Source organism: Miniopterus schreibersii (genome assembly GCF_964146895.1).
Source record: "Miniopterus schreibersii genome assembly, chromosome: 15".
NCBI classification, from domain to species: domain Eukaryota; kingdom Metazoa; phylum Chordata; class Mammalia; order Chiroptera; family Miniopteridae; genus Miniopterus; species Miniopterus schreibersii.
Window position 1 is genome coordinate 26,931,790 of NC_138115.1, and position 21,004 is coordinate 26,952,793.

A 21,004-nucleotide genomic window follows, 5' to 3' on the forward strand; every position below is an offset into this window, starting at 1 on the left:
CAGTAGCTACTACCACCCATCCAGAGTTAAGACACAAAATAAAATTTATTTGTATTAGAAACATCTAAGCCCCTGAAAGCTTGCCCCCAGTCCAAATCTCCCAATACTCTCCACCCAGAATTTAGCGCTTGCTGGGGCTCTGCAATGTCTCTGGGCTTGGATCTCAGGAGAACTCACCAATCTCACACAGATGGGTGGGCCATCAGGAGAGCTTGACCTGCCCTAGTCACTCAGTAACTCCGTGGGGTCAGGTGCCCACATCTCAGAACCACAGATATCTCTGACGCATTAACTTCTATCTTAAGGAACAATTCCAGAGAAGCAGAGGCACAAAGGATGGGCTGCGGCATTGCAAGACCCAAGCCAGGTATGCCTAAAACACACACAGACTCCCCAACCAGCTCAGGTATCATTCATGCGCACCCTCACACATACACCCTAAGAAAGGCTTCTGGGTGGAAACTACCTGCAACAGTGCCATCTAGTGGGGGCTGGGGCTGTCTTGCCCTCAGAGGTTTCCCTCTGAGCCCCAGATCAGTGGTCTCTAAATTCAGGGCATGTAGGTCATGGCTGTGTCTTAAGGAGAAGTATATAAAAGAAGCAATGAGACTGTCTATAATGGGATCCTCCCACCCCACTCAGTTCCTATCTCCACAGTGTGCTAAGTGACCCCTGCTCCCACCCCCTATCACCTACATGCCCAAATGCCAACAGCCCCGCCAAGCCCTGCACCCAACAGAGATGACAAGCTCTGCACATGAATTGAGAAAACTCATGCGGGGCCAGTTCTGCAGGGAGTGGGCAAAGAGCACGTTGCATTCGCCCAGGCCAAGAAATGTCTGTGCTCCTGAGACATGGTGCAGTGCAGGGGTTAAGGGCACAGACTGTCGGAGTTCAAGTCCCTGCTACAGGCCCTTCTACTCCAGCACAAATGTGGGCAAGGCTCCAGCCAGATTGTGCCTCATTTACTCCCCAGTCTCCTGCCTCTGAAACTCACTTTACTCTTCTATATAATGGAAGAATAATAATGCCTTCCTGACTGGGCTACTGGGTCCATGATGTCTCAAAGAGCCCAGCAGCAGTCAGGAAGGTCATGGCTCAAGGTGGTTGGGAAGGGCATCTGCTAGGGCTAGAGTAGGGGTCATCCCTATAGGGGCTGAGAACACTTGGACAGTCTTCGCCCCCCCCCCCCCGACCACCCACCACTAGGGACTCTGCCCCATCCCTCTGCAGTGTGAGGGTCAGGACACCATCATTTTAAATAATTAAATATTACACGGACTCTGGCCAAGAGGACTGCTCCTTGCCTGTTTTGAATCTGTAGGACAATCTGTTGTAACTTAATGATCTCTGGTTTGTGTAGGGGTTGAGGGAGGATGGGGTTTTACAATTCACCCCCAATTTCCTCCTCCCATGGCTCACATTGAACCACCTCTGGCCCTATGAGAAGGTCAGAACTCCCAGCATCACCCAGCCCACTGGGAAGCTGCACAGCAGAAGTCTTCATAATCAGGAAGTGGCACAAAAAGGAAGGGCTGTTTTGTTTTGTTTTGTTTTGTTTTGTTTTGTTTTGTTTTGTTTTGTTTTGTTGGAAGGATACAAGGATATCTCATGGCATCTGAGGGTAGAAAATGTAGGAAGGTGTCACAGGAACTAAAGTCACATCTGCAAAATTGTTGAGGCCATGGGAGTCAGTCAGTTACTGTCTGTCTGTCTCTCTCTCTCTCTTAGCTTTTTCTGTTCACTCACCTGCTTACACATGGCTACATCATGGCCAAATGGAATCTAGCCTCAGCTTTTGAGTCTAGTATCCTACCAGCTTAAGCACCCCACACCTTTCTCTGTTTCTTATTTTAAATCTCAAGAGAAAATCTGATTAGTTTAATCTAGCCTATGATTTGGATCCTCTGGAGTCAGATGACCTTCCTATCCAATCAGCTATGAGCTGGCCTCAGGGGGTTGGGATGGAAAGGGTGGTTAGGGTTGGGTCACTTAGCTCAAGCAGAATAACCAAAATATGTGATGTGAGAAGAAAGTGGGAGAATAAGGAATATGATATATATATACATCATATGTGTATATCATATATATGTGTATATATATGTGTAAACACACACATATATATTAAGTCCTCACTTAAGGTCCTAGATAGGTTCTTAGAACTGCAGTGCAACAATGTATAAAGAAACCAGTTTTACCATAGGCCAATCAAAATAAACAAGAATTAAGTTCCCACAGCATCTCATCAACGTTATAATGAAATGACTATAAATGAAACCAAGTTATTCAAGCACCTCCTGTATATACATATTATACAGAGATGTAAAATGTTTCATACAGTATTGTTTATATCCAAAAGAATCATGTTTCTCACTCACTGGTTCACTCAGTTACTAATTCACTATGCATTCACTTAGCACGTACTGCTTTCCAGACTGAATGGAACACTGGACGCTGCGGCAGGGAAGTCTAGCCTCAGCTTAGAAAAACATGCAGTCACTGCATGGGTGGAGCACCAAGCCACAGCAGCTCCTCGAAGGGAGGTGTTGAGCAAAAGCCAGCAGGTACTTCCAGGAAAGAAAAAAAGAAAAAATAACCAACAAATCAAATACACTAAGTCCACTAAGTCCAATGAGAAACCTGCAAAGCAACCAAAATGACATGAAGAGCAATAGTTAGGCCCTTCCTGGGAGGGGGCAGGTGACAACAGTATCAGCCCTATGGGCCAGTGGCCAAGAGCGTCGAAATGTGACAGAAGGTCCAGTCTCCCAGTTTGAACCTGCCTTTTAACCTGAGAGCCAGCAGCGCCAGCTGACAGATACAGTGTCCTTGCCTCTACCTGAGTTTAATTCAAACCATTCTGTCGGGTTCTAATTCAGAGCTTTTATTGGGTTTTAGGTTACTCTATATATGCCACAATAGAAATATTTTTTCAATCTTAAATTAGAAACATACCACAGGAGGATTTTGTGAAGCTTTTTAACAACATTGCAGAGTGAAATGTCTTCAGCCCTGCAACTGAAATCTAACCAAGGTAACCTTCCACTAGAGACTTGATATCAAGAATGGCATGTGTCCTCTGGAATGTGCTCTTCTCCCCTTTTTCCAAAAGCAGTCCACAGTGGTCCTCTGAGTAGCCTGGGGGGGGGGGGGTGAGTGCTGAAAGAATACTCTGGGATTCCTGAAGGACCAGCAGCAGCAGATATGGACAGAACAAAATCACCACTCTGGATATACCCTTTCAAATGGGTGTGCTCGTCAATACCATCTACTACTATAAAGTGAGGCCTGGGAGAAGGCTGTTCTCTAGATGGATCAGACCAGATGCCTGGTTTGCCTGGCACATCCAGACACCTGAGGCAAGTTGTAAAGGGGACCATTCTCATGAGAGGAGAGGCTGTTAGAGACCAGGGCACAAATGGTCTGAGGTCTATGTGGCCCCAAAGTACTTAACCTAGAAAATGCTTCTGGCAGCCCTGCTAAGAACAGCTCCTCCACAGAGCACTCCTCCAGTGAACACATTTCAAGCACACTCTGACATGAGGGGCTCAGGAGCTCCTTTGAATTCTGGCTGTACCCCTGCTGGACAACATAAGGATAGCCTGTTGAATGATCAAAGATGCAGGCATATGGCTTGGCACATGGCAGAGCCCAATCTTTTGACATTTTGGACCCAACTTAGAATTCTGGAATGAACGTAGTTGTCTTTTGGAAAGAAATCAAGGCAATGAATAAGAGGCAGCTGATAAATGCCAGAAAAAAATATAAGAATCATGAGAATATGCATAGATTTGTCCTATATGGGGTAATCTAATTTCCTTGAATTGTACCAAGAAACCCTGAAGTCTAAAAACCAGAGCATCCACTCTCCAAGGCTGTTTTTTCTTCCTGTGATCTGAACGCCATCTCAAGGGCAGAGCAGCTGTCCAGCTTGATGCCACTGTCACCACACTGGGGACAATGCAAACACAGGGACGCGAGGACAAATTGCCCCTTTGGAGCACTGGAAAAGGGTGGGCTCATTCCTCAGTGAACAGAGTAGGGATTGTGTTTGCTCTCTGCCCCATAAGCTGACTGGTTGAGTGACAAATGCCAAGTAGAATAAAAACAATCTGGCACCTCCAGGCTTCGGGGCCTGAGGTTGCATGGAGCACCTTGCCCCCATTTGAGGACAACCCCAGACCACAGCTCTGCCTATGGCCCTTCTGATGTTGGGGCTTCCAGCATGCCTACACCCAGTGCTGGGTCTGGTCCCTGCTCACCACTGTGGGCTGATGGGGAGGAAGTGACTTTGGTGCTATAGGTTCCTACCTGGTGGTACAGGCTGGACCTTCATGTGAAATGGTGGGGGAATCACACAGGCACAGGCCTGAATGGAGCATCCCTTGGGCACACATTACAGGAGGAACTCTGAGTGAACAAAAGTCCAGTGGGCTGGAAAAGGTATAAAGGCTTTCCAGAGAGACAGGCCTGGAGTCGGTCCTGGAGACAGGCAGAAGGGGGAAGGCATCTAAGGCAGGTGGCACGCCAGCGCTAAGACTGGAGGTAGGAATAACAAGGCACTTGGGAGGAGGGCCGAAGCAGGACACAGGGCTTGCCGTGCGGAGGAGCAGGCACGAGCTTCATCCTCCCAGCTTACTCCCTGGTGCACCCAGGTCTCCCAGAGTCCTCTGAGGTGGCTCCTCAGGAGTGAAATGCCACCTGATAAAGGAAAAGCAGGCAGGGCTGCTTGGAAGAGTGCTGAGCCTCCCCTCCTCCTGGCCCCCAGGCCAAAGGTTTTCACAGTGACCAAAGACTAAAGAGAATTCGCTGGTCCTGTTGCCCCCGCCCCTAATTCTGGTCCCCACAATCTTGAGTGGCAGCTTCTACCATTGATAAGTCCCCCGGAACAGGCTCAGTCTGCCCTGCCTTTGGACATGGGGGTCAGAGTGAGCTCTGGGCCTTGGGCACAGCCCCCAGATGCTGGGCAGGTTTAAATGCAGACTGAGGCCCAGCCCCCTGCCTGTCCTTGGCCTTGAGAAAATCACTCCGTAGGATGGGAAACTATGGGAGCCTCACTGAGTTAGAGGGTGGGGGCAGGACAGTTTTGGACCCCCTCCCCGAGTCAGGGACCCATGCCAACCTAGCTTTCAGCCAACCTCTGGAAATAGAAAAGATCACAGGTTTTCTTATCTGACATGGCCCACGGCAGGGACAGCAGCCTCTGGGCTCTGCCAGGCCTCCAAGGCTTTCTCTGCAGTATCAGAGCCTCCCTTAACCAGCCTCAGCTGGCACATCTCTAAACTCAGCTCATGTCCTTCTGCTCCCTCTCTCCTACCTCCTCCCCTATCAGCAGAAAGAGGCACTTGGGGGTTCATCTGGATTCCGCCTCACATGCTGGGTCCCCAAGTGGAGCCTGCTTAGATGCAACTCCACTTTCTCCCTCTCTGTTCAGGCGGGCATGGCCAGATCCCACTAAGTTAAGGAAAAGAGGGCTGGGGCCTAGTCTCACTCAGCTCAGAGCCACAGTGACCAGCACAGGGAACTGGGAAGTGGCCATGGGCTAGACTAGACCAGAGCAGCTCCTGCCCCCCAAAAAATCTACCTTGGAAAGCTGCTGCCCTTTTGTGTATGTGATAAAGGGTGAACAGATTCCCACTCCCCACAAGAGTGTGGTTTATACCTGTTGTCCCTGCTCAATTCACTATTGAAAGTGTTCCAGCTGAGATGATAAATTATATGGTCACCCAGTTTCACCACTTCCAAGGCTAGTGAATGGTCAAGACAATATTCAAAACCAGATCTGGCTTCAAATACCAAGTTTACCCACTCAGACATAAGGACTAACAAAGGCTTGAGGAGGGCAGATGGTAAGCAATCAGAGTGGTACTTTTAGAGAGTAGCCTACAGGCAGCACAAACAAGACTAGGGAAGATCCTGGAAGGCCTCCTGGAGGAGGCAGTGTGGCCACAGACTGTGACAGGTAAGTAGAAGAAGGAAGAGTGTGTGTAAAGGTGGCAGACAGCTTGACCCTGGAGAGACATCTCAGCCTCGGAGACTCCCTGGCTAACTAAGATGGCTATGAAGAAGACATATATTTTCAAGTAATGAGTCTACTGTCTAAAATATCTCCATTTTAGCTTCAATGAAGAGGTTTGAACTCCAAATGGAATCTGGGTATACAGGACAGCAATCAAAGCCAGGCAACCGATGTCAGGCAGACAAGTATTTAAAAAGTCCCCGGGTGCCCTGGCCAGTGTGGCTCAATGGTTAGAGAGCTGGCCCACACACCAAAGGGTCATGGGTTTGATTACTGGTCAAGGGCACGTACCTGGGTTACAAGTTCGATCAGGCACATGCAGGAGGCAACCAATCATTGTGTCTCTCTCACATTGATGTTTTTCTCTCTGCCTCTCTCTCTCCCACCCCCTTCCACTGTCTCTAAAAATCAATGGGAAAAATATCCTCAGGTTCAGATTCAATAAATAAATAAATAGCCCCTGGTGAGTGGAGAATGACTCCTTCTTCTGAGGCATCAGGGACATCTGCCAGGCCAGGTCATGAGCAAGCCAGGTCGGAATGTGCAGCCTGGAGACTTGGGGAGGTCAGCTACACTGTCTCTGAGTGACAGTCATCAGCAGCACCAGGAGTTTGGGCATTAACACCCAGAGTCTTGCAGACTTGGACCAAGGTGTAAACTGTGAGGGCTCGCTGAGGGCAGGGCACTGTGTAGGCAGAACCCAGGGCACTGGCTAAAAGCCTGGGTGTATGAGGGAGTGTCACAGAGCCCAGGAAGGCCCCCAAGTCAGGAAATCTTCCCTGCCTGGCCTGCTCCTCTGAAAGGTAAGCAATATCTCATTTTACAGAGCAGGCAGCTAGGGCCAGAGGGGCCAAGTAACCTGCCAAAGGACACACAGCTACCTCCATAACAGGCCCTGTCCAGACTCTCCACGTGGGCAGTTTCATGTCAGTAATTATAGGCTATAGCACAGCTTCTGAGACTGACTGAAGGAAAAGTATGCTTGGCTTTCACCACAGGGAGCAGGAGGGCGCCACCACCTCCCATGCTAATCTCGACAGTCAAGGCCCCAGGCCTTGCTTCACAAACAAAGGACCTTGAAAATAAGCGGCAGGACTGAAGATAGTAGAGAAGTCCCACACTTTTCATCAACTCTTCTTCCCAGCTTGGGTCAGTTGCAGTGCTGGTCATTAGCCGTGTCAAAACCTAAGGACCTGGGGAGGGGACCCCAAAATAAAGGGCAGGGCCTGGGGGATTTACTGGTCAAAGAGAGAAGGTAGCCTAGAGAAACTCTGCACAGTAAATAACAGCCCCTTCCCTTCCATTCCATCCACAGAACACTTGTCCCCTCCCACAAACCGAGGAGCCACTCTGAGAGGGCTCTAGCAGGCAGGGCAGCAGCAAGACAGGGTAACTGCTGTTCTTCCCGTCTCCAGACAGGAGTGTTTGGCAGGGAATGGGGAGAAAGGCCAGGCCTGGGATCCCAGCAGGGCTGTGAGGATGCAGGGACAGCAGGTGGGATGCTTGAGAAGCTGGAGATCAATGAAATCAACCCAGGGACAGGGTTGTGTGGCTCGTGAGCCAGACCCACATTTCACTGCTGGAGACCAAGGCCAGACAGGGAAGGGCTTTGCTCAGGGCCATAGAGAGAGTGGGCTCCTCTGGGGTGGGATCCCAGTCCTAGATTCCTCCACACAACTTTGAAAATTGTGTTCCTCTCTGATCCCAAGCCCACTGGGGGCTGGGTAGAATCAACTGAGCAGAACTGGGCGGAAGGAAGTATTCAAGGGACCTACGGGGCTTCAGCAGCTCTGGGGCTTGCTTCTCTTTCACCCTGTGAATCTGTGATTTCACCTCCTCCCTCCCCTCATGGGTGTGGCCATGGACCAGAAGTCAGGTCCCCTTAGTCACTCAGAGAGGAGCCACCACCCCCCATTCTCAGATGCTGACAGAGAACAACTTGGGGGGCCACCGGAAGGGTGGAGAAAGAACAGGCTCTGGCAGTGCAGACCTGTATTTAGGCTCCATACCTGCTGGCTCGCTGCTCTTGTCACCTCAATTCTCTTTCCTCATCTGTAAAATGGGAGCAGTAACAGTGCCTCCCTCACAGGACTGTGGGGAAGATGAAATAGGCCCATGTGCAACTAGCACCCAGCCAGCCTTCATTCAGGACAAGCTCCCCTCCCTTGCTGTGAAGAATCTCCCCCAGCCCCACCCCACCCATGCAACCTCTGGGCTTCCAGAAAGCACTTCTATGGATTCTTCCTTCAGTCCCAATTTGGTTCCTGCATAGGGGATTGAGGGCTAATATCCAGCACATCTTTGCTGAGCCCGTGTGTGACAAGTCAGTGAGGACGCCATGAGTGGCAGGTGTAATGCTCACAGTATGGTTGAGGAGACTATGGCATCAGTAGGCACATAGTAGCCCCTCAATAAACATCTGACCAAAACACTGACTCAGGGCTCATACAGTCAATCAACAATCACTATCAACCTCATTCCCCCATTTTCACAATGGACTGTCACACCCAGAGGATGTGATAACACAGAGACTTCCAAAAACTTGCATGAAGTCACCACAGCAGGCTGGTGCTAGAGATTGGACCAGGGTACCAGTAGAGCAGATTTATTAACAGAATAATCCTTGACTTGGAAATCAAATCGGCTCGAATCCCATTTTAAGCCCTGGCTTTATTTTCCATTTAAGGCTGTGTGACCTTGGGCAGGACACTTAACCTCTCTGATCATCAGTTTCTTCTGCAAAATGAGGTAACATCTTCCTCCCAGAGTAGAAGTGAAGTTGACAAGAGATCCCTGGACATAGTGTCAAATATAGTGTGAGACACTTGGAAGGGCTCAGCACCTGTCCACCCTTAGTCCCCCACTAGAGTAGCCAGAAGAGCAGTGACACAATGAAAAAGCCTTAAGTACCAAACAGTGAAGCTCAGTTCTAGAATGTCCTTAGAAGAGCAGCAAGAAGATAGAAAACTACACAGGAGCTTGTTTTCATAGACAAAGAAAAATATGATTAAACAGGCCCAAGAATGCTGTTGTTATAGAAGAATGAAAATATTTTCCTTACCAGGGCATTTGTATGTCAACAGATGATAAGGGGTGGGAACAGCCACCACAAGGCCGCCAGCCACTGCCAACCACATGACATAAAGATCTATAAGCAGGGGCAAAGCAGAGTCCAGTGGGCCAGTTAGGTAAGGGAGGCCTTCCAAAGGCCTCAGTTCTCCAGCCTATAAAATGGGACTGCTCCATCTGATCTCAGTCTGGCGGTGGCTCTTTTTTCTTTTTTCCTTTCTTTTTAAAATAATAATTGTATATACTTAAGGTACACAACTTGATGATCTGATATACATGTTTACAGTGAAATGATTACTATAGTCAAGCTAATTAATAAATCATCTCCTCACATAGTTACCTTTGTGTGTGTGTGCACGGTGAGAGCACCTGAAATCTACTGTTATCTAATTTCCAGCATTCAATGCAGTATTATTAACTTTAGTCATCATGCTGTACCTTACATCTCTAGGCTTATCCTACATAGCTGCCACTTTGTATGCCCTTGACCAGCACCTTCTCATTTCCTCTACCTCCCTGCCCTGGTAACTTCTGTTCTACTCTCTGCTTCTATGAATTTGACATTTTTAGATTCCACATAATAGTGACATCATGCAATATTTTTCTTTCTGTGACTGGCTTAATTCACTTAGGTTCATCCGTATTATTGCAAATAGCAAGGTCTCCTTCTTTCCTCAGGCTGAATAATATTCAATTGTATTTATACCATAATTTCTTACCCATTCATCTGTGGCTCTTTTCTATCTGCCCTCTTTTGGTAAACTGGACTGTAGCAGCTGTAATTACCATCTCAACGTCAGTGGAGGGAGCTGATGTGCTTTAGTCAGGCTCAGAAAGGTCAGGGATTGTTCCTGAGGTCACACAGCCAAGAGAGATATGGTGAGGCTGGACCAAAGCCCACGGGGCCTCACTCTGCCACACTGCCTCCCCATTCTCGGGGGCTCTGCGTTCATTCACTCAGGCCCCGTGAGCAGCACTGATGTGAAACAGATACCTACTGACCCATGAACAAGAACTCTCAGCACCTCCTGCCCCACCTTCTCACTTGAGGACTAGCCCACCTGGTCCTGTCAACTCTACCCCTCTCTCAATACCCAGACAAAACACATGGGAATTTTCTTTCTGGTTGTCCTCACCTTGCTCCTCTCTGCTCAAGCGACCATGACCGGTTTCCTATTCTCAGATTCCTTGCCTCCCTCTCACCTTCCTTTCTCCACTGTTGCCTGTCTAGTCCAACTCCCCTCACTTGATCCTTGGGTCACAGCAAGCACCCTCCTGACCTTGCACATTCTAGCTTTTCTCCCCTCCCAAAAGTCCCCACAGAAATAAGCTTCTGAGTAACACCAACATACTTATCTCCCCCTTCCACCCACACCCTCACCCCGGCTTTGAATCCTTCTGCACTTCCTTCCCCCGCCAACTACCTGATACAGTTCATAGCTTCTGTAGCTATACCCACACCACCACCTGCTGCACACAGGAGGTGCTCAATAAATGCATGTTGGTAATAAATACTTTTTTACATTGGTCTGATTAACATGACTGGTATCCCCTTTTGTTTCTAGATTTAACCCGCAGCTCCTGGAGTCTGGAGATCCCGGCAGGACCCATTCCCACAGTGAGTGCTCACAGAGCGCCAACTAACCTGCCCTGGGTCCAGCCACTCCTGCATCTTCCAAGCAGGGCTCTCTCAGCAGCCCATGCCTACCCTGAGGACAGTACATGGTTTGGCTGCAGGGACTCAGAAATAGGCCCTCCATTAACCTAGGAGAAACCCCCCATTTCCCAGCCTTATGCACTGACCTCTGAGCCCAGAGAACATAGAGCAGTTCACTTCCCACTCCAGTTTGGGACAGAGCTGTACAGGACTTAAAACACCTCTGTGTTCTCAGGATAGAGAATCTTAAGTGAGAAAACTGAGGCTCAAAGAGGGATGTGCTCTAGTCACCCAGAGCCCAGGTTCAGGCCCTAGCTGTTCTGACCCATTCACTACACCCTGCCATCCCTCTCCATCCAAATCCTCTGGCAGGGGATTACAGCAAACCCTCAGCCCCAAGGGGACCACCTGCTTCAGATTCTCTTCCAGGTCCACCTTGGAGGCATTTTCCCACAAGAGAACTGCCCAGGGCAGCTACAAGTGCTTGGGAAGTTCTTCCGGAAAACTTCCTAGGAGGTGGTGGGGATGGAGTGGTGAGGACACAACGAAAATGCCTGCTGGAGGCAGCCGTCCAGGTGCAGGGCAGACCCTCCCTTCCCCTCCCTGCAGGTGGCAGGCAGAAATGAACAGTTGCAGGGCAACATCCTCAGAGCCAAAGGGGGAGGGTATCTGTGAGAAGACAGCCAGGCTTCCACCACACGTGCTTTGTGACGAGCTCCGCATGGGGGGTGAGCAGCGTGGGCAGCTCCACTGTTTATCCTCTGTGCTTCCCAGCACGGAGGCAGGGGAGGAACCGGGAGATGCGCTGAATGCTCTGCAGGTTGAAAACTGGTGCAAGGTACAGCAATGAGATTTTCCTGAACAACACCTACCACGTCTAAAACCTTGCCAGGCCAAGGCCCAATGGATCTGAGCTGGGCCTCTGCCACTTACATTCAGGTGGACATGGTCCAAAAGCAGACTCATGCCCTGCAGCAATCTGGGTCTTGGGGAACCTGTGGCCCACCTTGACAGGAATCAACATTGCTGCCATGGTTCTCAGGTCACTGGCTGTCGCTGTGGGTCAGGCAGTGTGAGGAAGAACCAGATGTTAATGAAAAGTGGGTGCTACTTCACAGAGCTTGGGCAGGTGAGGGAGGACAGTCAAGTGAACAGCCCTGAGTCCATGTGCTGAGACTGTCCGTGGGTTAGAGATGCAGACCCCTGAGTCTGCCCACTCCCAGCTCCCTCCTGCAGGACTCTGTCAGCACAGACCTCCTGCTGTATGAGCTGCCATAGTGTGGGCCACATGACTTCACCAGCCCAATCCCAGAAGATCTGACCAGGGTGGACACTGGCCCAAGAGTGGCCAGTTTACTAGCTGGCTGGTGAAAAGATGAAGAGGTCCATAACCTGTCTGACTTTAGAGAATTGGAGTTTCAAAAGCAAGTGAGTTAGACTACAAAGGGCCACAAAGCTGGGCTGGGGCCACAGAAGCCTTGACAGCTACACACCGCTAAGGCAGCAAAAACTATGAGAAGCCTGAGCTTAGAGAGACATAGGCCAGATAGTGCTGACTCTAGAGTCAGAGGGGCTTCAGTGGTCAAGGAAGGCTGCCCAGACAGGTAAGACAAGACTGGGAACATAAAGGATCTTCAGGACACAGGATCAGGGCTCAACTAGCATTCAGACCACCCAAAAAACACTTACCTGCCTGTTTCCAGACCCTGTACTAGGATGTCTATGACTTGGTCTGTGCCCCCAAGGAGCCCATAGCATGAAGGAAGACATAAAGGTTGGTTAGTCTGATGGCAACAGCATAGGAGAATCAGCGCTGTGAGAGAAGGAAGCCCAGGAGGCCATGGGAGCAGACACATGACCCATCCTGTTTTCCACAAGAAAACATCTACCAGTTCAAAGCTACCATGACAATGGGGTGATTCTAGAAAGGAACCAGGTCCACTAGGTAATAAATGGTTCTGTTTGCATTAAAGAGCCCAGGGATTCAGTCAAAACAACTGGTATGTTCTGGCCCCAAGCAACTGCAAAAGGCTGGTTGTCCACTGACATGCCCATTCCTAGGGTGCTGGGATCAGAGCAAAAAGATATTCTGCCACTATACACATTCATGTGGCAGTGGCCAGGGAAAAACAAAAAACCTATGAATAACATTTACAACAAAAATAGAAGATAAGACCTAAATAAATAAAGAGATATCCCATGTTCATGGATTGGAAATCTCAATATCCAAAAGATAACAACTGTCCCTAAATTGGTTTATAGAGTCAACAAAATCTGAATTAAAATTCCAGAAGGGTTTTTAAAAAACAATTTGCCAGGCTGATTCTAAAATTTATACAAAAATGCAGAAAAACCTAGAATAGCCAAACAACTCTGAAAAAGATGAACAAAGTTGGAGAACTTACACTCCCTGATTTCAAGACTTACTAGGAAACTGCAGTAGTCAAGGCAGAATGACATTGCTATATTGACATAAATCAATGGAACAGAACAGAAAATCCAGAGATAGATGCACATATATACGGCCAACAGATGTTTGACAAAGATGCCAAGGTAACTGAATAGACAAAGAAAATCTTTTCAACAAATTGTTCAGAAGAGATCATAAAGCCAGGAAGAAACAGAGCAGGGATCAGAATGTGAGTCTGTCCAGCTCCAGATCCCACAATCTGGACACTGTCAAACAAGAAAGGAAACTAGAGAAGAGAGTAGAGAAAAGCAGGGGTGGAGATTGGACCCTCTAGGCCACCTTGTCCCTCTCCAAAGGGGATGAAGGAGAACCTCACCCCCAGAAAATGGAGTGTCTCCACATACACAACAACATTATGCCATGAGACATGATCAGGATCAGCAGGAAAAGTATGCTTGTCCTGGAGATGCTGTTTCAGAAGACCAAGCTACCTCCTGGGGTAGAACCAGAGAAAAGCCTGGGCCTTGGGCACCGTGGAGGGGGTGGTGATATAAGGGCAGATGGGAAGAAGAGGGGAAAGACCAGAAAGGGAAAGTGGCCTCTGAAGTGAGCTCTACAGAATGAAAAGCTACTTAATGACCGATTCTAGATCCATCCCCTCACTTCATGGGCGTAAAAACAGAGGCTCTGAAAGAGGAAGGAACTTAAAGGAGGCTGCACAGGCAAGTAGCAGATATAGGATTCAAATTTAATATATTTTTCTCTGCAAATGCAACTAACGATGGTAAGTGCAGATCTTCCGGGGAAACTGGGACAGATGGCCATTGTGACTGCTATGATAGAGGGTGGTGGTTCTAACAATTCAGCAGAGGTTCCTGTCTCCCCTTGTCCCAGGGCCTCAGGTAAACAAACCTTCCACCTGCCACCCACCTAGTGACTCACCTCACTTGGGAGCTTGCTCCGGATCTCAGGGTAATCCCCTAGGCCTACACTCACCCCAGGGCTCTGTAGACCCCGGTCAAGTACCTCAGGCTGAGTGACCCGGCCAGGGCACTACTGCCCTACCTCTGCTCAAAGTGAGACCCTGCAGTGATTCTGACAAGGAGGATTCAGCCTGAGGACTCAAGTTGCTTAGGGAGGCCACCCAGCTAGCAAGTCTTTGGTCATCCCTCCAGCCCCAACAATGGATGGATTCCTCGCTGGTCACTACATGAGGGAGTCCTGTCAGCACAGAATAACCAGGAGAGTAAATACAGAACTGACACGACAGGCCCCCCAGAGCTCCAGGGAAGCCAGAAAGAGATATAGACACTGGGTTACAAGGCAGACCAGTGTCACAAAGCAGACACAAGCTCCACGGGCTGGAAAGAGAAATATTCCAGAATGGAGAGAGAAGCCCTGGAAGGAAGATCCAGGAGAGGAGCCCCGACCTGGCCAGATTTCCTCACATCTGCAAGTCCACATTTATGATGTATCTTGGGCTCCAGGAGTTTAGGGCCAAGATGGGAACATTTTTTATGTTCTCCTGCTCTCAGATGGTGCAACTAGTGGTCAAAGAGAACAGAATCTGGGTGGCCAACAGAGACAGACTTCTGTATAAATAGGTATAATACCTGCCTCACTAGATTGTTGTGAGGATTAAATGCTGTAATAAATGGCAAGCAACTAGCACCTTACCAGGCATAAAGTACATGCTCTTATTTCCCTCCTCCCATTCCTCCACCTCCCAAGGAGAAAGACTCTGGGAGTATAATCCCTCTCCCTGCCTCCTCCATGTCTACCCTGAACTGTGATATCTGGGTGGGAAACAGCTTCAGGCTGCAGATGCTATGACAGCGTTGCTTAAATTGAATTATACTGAAACCAGAGATGCCTTTAGCTCTCCCAGGGAGTTCAGAAGTTTTCACCCTGAGAGTAACTGCACACTGCACAGGAAAAGGCATTCAAGTTGATAAGAAGTCATTCGGATCACCATCTAAAGCAGCTTTAGCCTTTGAAATAAACTCATTCCTTATTAGCACACACTTGGGATTTCCAGGACTGAATATTATTATTTCTATTACACAAAGCCCATTTTGAAGACATTTTTTCATGCTGTCAGAGTCCTATGTAATTTCATCTCTCCACAATGTTACTCTCTTTCACGTGTATAGAGTCATAGGCCCTGATGAGAAAGGAAAAGAGAAAGAGAGAAAATGAACAAGTCATTGACCCAATAAGGGCTAGAAGCAGGGCACTAGTACAAATGAAAGACAAGTCCACATCTCTGAGAAACTTCTGGCCATGAAACAGTGTTTGGACTTTTCCTGAAAGCAATAGGAGTCCAATGAAAGCCAACTCAGGATCTAAAATAGGAAGCTACTGGTAAACTTTCTTTTAAGAATGCTCATTTGGTTATAATGGAAAAGACATATGTGGAGTGGGGAGGTAAGGAAGAGTAGTTAAGAAACTATTCAATAGACAGTAATTTGTATTGTTGTAATGTGATAAATATCCTTAAAACAGCAACCATATTACAATATATAAATGTGTCAAAGTAGCATGCTGTACACCTTAAATTTACACAATGTTACATGCCAAATTTATTTTTTAAATTAAAAAGAATATTACAATTTTTAAAAAACAAAGAGCTTGAATAAATGAAGTATTTCAGATTGTGTTTTCAAAATATTTACTAAGCATTTGGTATGTTACAAAAATATTTTGCATACATGACCTCACAACTGCCTGCACAGTAAACGATACAGTGTTCTCTCCCTTTTAATGTAAGGAAACTGAGGCTTAGAGAAGGCAAAATGATTTGCCCATGATCACCCAATTAAAAAGTTGGCCTAGCCCTGGATGGTGTGGCTCAGTTGGTTGAGCGTCCTCCCATGCACCAAAAGGTTGCTGGTTTGATTCCTGGTCAGGGCACATACCAGGCTTTGGGTTTGATCCCCAGTTGGGGACAACTGAAGGGTGTTTCTCTCTCACATTGATGTTTCTCTCCCTCTCCCTTCCCCCCTCTCTAAAATCAATAAAAACATATTAAAATATATACATATTTACTTCTAGCCCAGCCAGCATGGATCAGCAGTTGAGCATCGACCTATGATCCAGGAGATGGCCATTCCATTCCGGGTCAGGGCACATGCCCAGGTTTGGGATTTGATCTCCAGAAGGGGGAGTGCAGGAGGCAGCCAATTAATGACTCATCATTGATGTTTTTCTCTCTCTCCCTCTCCTTCTCTCTCTCTAAGATCAATGAAAATACATTTTTAAAAAAAAATTTACTTCTTTAAAAAAAAAAAGTTGGCCTAACCAGAAGAAAAAAATCTGATGTGTCTACTCCAGGACCCCTACAACTGCTTCTGTCCTAGGGCAGAACCACATTTCCTTGGAAGGTAAATTCACAGCGAGGATTCACAGAGCACAAGACAATGATGAGCTCACAGGTAAAAGTGCTGAAGTCAGGCTAGCAGAAGACATGAGGTGGCACTAGCCAAAGACAGGCGCCACCCCATACTGGCCAGACTAGGATCCCGAGCTCCTCCTTGAGTCCTGGTCCACTTTGAGCTCATCCATCTGTCCCTTACACCATAGCACATCCACCCTCACTCTCCTGAATGTTGCCCCTGAATGTGGAATGTTCAGGGATCTCAGACAGAATTCTCCAGGGCCAAAGCAATGGTTTCCTGCAAGCTCCTCCCACCAGCACCACCCTCTGCTCAGACACCAGGAACACAGCAGCTGTTCCCATTGCCTGGGAGCCTGGGTACAGGTTCCACCAGCATCCACATTTGCCCAGTGGGGACCGCAGGTTCCTGACTGGGCACTAGCAACACTGCCTCAGGACCCACTCAGGTTCGCCCAGTCAGTGCCCTGCCCTAGCTCACGCCACCTCCGGGGACTTCCCCGCCACTCGGGCAGGAAGACTGGAAATCAAGCCGTCAGAGCAGATGTAGGATAGGAGTGCCAGAAAAAAACCCCGAATGCAGCCCAGGAAATTTGAGTTCCCTTATGATTCTGTCACCAACACACAGGGCCCTGACCAAAAGTATAAACCACCCCTGGAACCTGAAGCCCTCAACTGCTAAATGAAAACAAGTTTAGTGACCTTAAACTTTAGTGTAAACCAAATTTTTTGGAGGTGCTTACAGAGAATTCCTAGACCACACGCTCCAGGAATTCTGATTCAGTGGCTCTGGGATGGGGCAAAGAATCTGCATTTTCCACAGATTTTCCATGGAATGCCAATGCTGCCAAGTCACAGACAGCTAGCTTAAATGTCCATCAAGAGAAGCCTGATTTGAATATAATTTCGAACAAAGGAATACTATGCAGCCCTAAAAAATGTGAGTCTATAGTATGCTATTTTGTAAAAAAGGGGCAAAGTGAGCAATCATGTGGTTAGGAGACAGGGGTAGAAGGAAATATTTCGTTGTCCTCTGTCACCATATGAAAGTATTACATATTCCAAAATCAGTGTTGGGTGTTTACTGCTATTAACACTAGCTAAAGAACTGAGCCACACCTTCCCTTTTGCAGCGAGGAAACACCACCCAGACGCACCTTTAAAGGGACATTCAGGTCAAAAGCTCTGATCCTGCATCATCTTAAGTGGAGGACATGTCAGACCCAGCTCTGCTAGTTCCAGGCTCCTGGACAAAATCCTTCTGCCTGGCATTTTCATCCGTAAATTGGGCTTAAAACAGATACACTTCGCTGCTGTCGTCCAGGTAAAACTCTTCAGTATATGACAGTATAATAATTACTATAGTACTACAATGCTATATATAATATAGTCATAAATTAATCTTACAGAGGCTGCTATTAGCACACTCGACTCTAACATTCCTTTCCCTTTCAACACGACTGGAAGGACCTGACAGAAATTTATAATTTAGGCAAACTGAGTAATAATGACGTAACCCAAAAATTCACCCCACTATTGCACCAAAAGAAGAGCTCGGGCCACTCCTGGGGCGGCACCTCAGGGGAAGAGGGTCCTCCATGTCCCTGTCCTGGGGCCGCATCCTACCGGTGGGTCTTAAAACCTCATCAGTGTCCGGAGTATAAAGTCCTCCGCACCTGAGGTCAATTCCAGAAAAACCGAGAACTTGACAGGAAGTCAGCCTGGAGCCTGGGGTTGTTCGGCCCCCCGGGGCTTCCTTACACTGACCCACCGACCACAGCCCCGGATGTAGGGCGGCCCGAGACCGCCATCTCTGCGGGGCGGAGCCTCGGGCGGGGCGGAGCTTAGAGGGAAGTTGTGACACTTTGGTTCCGGGGGTGTCCAGCACGCGCGGGTCGGCCTGAGGAGCTAAAGATTCGAAGATTTCGCGCGAGTTTCCTACAAACCGGACTGCGGGCCTCCCGGTAGGCGACCCCGGAGCTCCGAGGACTCGCCCTGCGACGCGACGCCCTGCGCGCCACACGTCCCCTGCCCCCTCGCCTGTCCTCGAGACCTGCCACCGAGTGACGCTCGCCCTCACCAGGCCCCCGGAGCGCCGCCCGCAGAGCCACTGAGGTGATGGGCAGCCGACTCCTCAGCCCCAGCGCCCACCCAGCGCCCTGGTGGAGACCACAGCCCGGAGGACCCGGCCCCGCCAAGCGCCGCCGAGCTGAGGAGCCCGCGGGCCCCGAGTCCGGGACGGCGCCCAGCCTGCAAGACCCGGCGGGGCCCCGGGCGGCGGCCGCGCTCACCTCCGTGGTGGTTCTGGCCCCGGGCTGTGCCCTGCAGCTGCACCTGGACGGCGTCGACTTGGTGCTGCAGCCCGAGCCGACGTCGGTCCTGCAAGTGTCTCTCGGAGCGCACACCCTCACGCTGGTCCCCCAGGCCCTCTGGGGCTCCGGCGACGACCGCTGCGGAGGGCAGGCGCACTCGCCTGTGGGCCTGGAACCCCGCGCTCTCCTGGGCGCTCCCGGGGAAGACCTCGCCGTCCAGCAGGGGTTCCTCTACCCACGTGCTCCAGAGATCGCCGCCCAAGAAGAGACCTACGGCGAGGAAGCGGACCCCGAGTTCCTGACCCCTTGGATGGACGCTGCAGCCGGCTCGGTCCCTGGAAGGGGCTTCGGCTGGTACCCGCACAGCCCCCTCGCGGAGCCCTCGCCTCAGGCCCCCACCCCTAGTCCAGAGAGACGCTCTCCTGGTCCCTATTTCAACCTGGACTCCCACCTTCTGGAGCCTTTCCCCAACTCGCCACTCCAGCCCCTACCCCCCTCTCCCAGTCCAGGTCCTCACGAGCGCCCCCAGCGCCCTCCGGGTCCTGCGCGCAAGGCCCGGAGACGCCTGTTCCAGGAGTGAACTGCTCCGCAGTCCCTTCCCACCTGGCGAGGACCGTGAGAAGATATTCTGATGGCAGCTGTGTGCACACTGCACAACCTACAAGAATCACCAAGGATGGATAACAGAGGCTCTTTTGATGCAAGCTGCTTTGCAGAATTTTCTATCAATGGTGGACTAAAACATTTTGGAAGGAAGATCACAAAGCAGCAAAGAAATGCTGCTTGAAATACAGGATATTTGACTTTGGGTGGTGAGCGCACAATGTAATATATAGATGATGTATTATAGAATTGTACACATGAAACTTATATAATTTATTAACCAATGTCATCCCAATAAAGTTAATTTTTTAAATGTACTTTTAGACATCCAGATTGCTGCTTAGGTTGTTTTCTGTGTATAGGTCACTCTAAAGCAGTTCCATCCCCCCTAGTTGTTGCTTCAAACCTCAGCTCCAACACTTTTCTCTAAAAATACTTCCTTTCCCCAGCAACCTAACACTGTACCTCTTTTCTCCCAAATTAGAGTAATTACTAAGTTTCTTTTGTTTAATGGGTTTTGGCCCTAACGCCTATGCCAGTTTATGGCAACCTCACCATTCTGAACTTTACTTTATGATGGCTCTAGCCCATTTTGGGGGATCTAGGAAATAGTTATATGTGGGCAGATGTTTGTTGGATACAAAACAAACAGAATGGGGAACAATCATCATGCCCCCTCCTCTTTTTTTTAATGACTAGGTTAGCAAATGGTTTAACTATAATTGGTGGGTTTGGGGGGTGGGGTCCAAAAAAATAACTCGTTTCCATTCTTTTCTTCTTATATATTTTTAATATAATTTTCCTGTCCTGGAAAAGTAATTCTAAAGATTCTGCCTTTTAATAGTTCTAGGATCCCAAATATGTTTTGTACATTGTTACTGGCATATGGAAATAATTTATTCTCATGTTGATCTGGTATCCAGCAAAATTATTTAATTTCTTTAATGGCTTATCTGTAGATTCTCTTGCTTGACTGATAAAGACAATACTATCTCCAAATAATGAGAAATTGTCTTTTTTGACTAGCCTCTTACATCTTACTTTTCCTTAGTCTTTTTTATTAGATATTACTTCAAGTCCAGGTTGAACAGTAGTAATAGGGGCATCTCTGTCTTATAACTTTTGTTAATGCAGGTGCTTCTAAATTTTACCATAAATTATAATCTTTTCTGAAAAGACTACATACTGCAGGAATCCAATTACATAACATTCTGAAAAGGTAAAACTAGAGAGAGTAAAAATATCAGTGGTTACCGGGGCTTCAGGGGGAAGGGTTGAATAGGTGCTGCACAAGGAATCTGCAGGGTGGTGAAACTACTCGGCATGATACTATATATATGCATGACATCATACATTTGTCAAAACCTATAGTACTGTACCACACAAGGTTGAACCTTAATGTAAACTATGAACTTTAGTTTATAATAATGTATACATATGGTTTCTTAATTTTAACAAATGTAGCATAGTAATTAATGCAAGATGTTAATAATAAGGGAAACTGTGAGGGAAAGTGGTAGTATATGGGAATTCTATGGTA

General features: G+C 48.4%; 1 protein-coding gene across 1 annotated transcript; it reads left to right on the forward strand.

The window, feature by feature from the left end:
- Nucleotides 1-18,667: 18,667 nt before the first annotated feature.
- Nucleotides 18,668-19,441, forward strand: LOC308567632 (proline-rich protein 23A-like; the record flags this gene model as incomplete). The annotated part of the gene is made up of 1 exon (XM_081159385.1): nt 18,668-19,441. One exon carries the CDS (start codon nt 18,668-18,670, stop codon nt 19,439-19,441), a length of 774 nt encoding a protein of 257 aa, XP_081015511.1.
- Between the last annotated feature and the right edge of the window lie 1,563 nt (nt 19,442-21,004).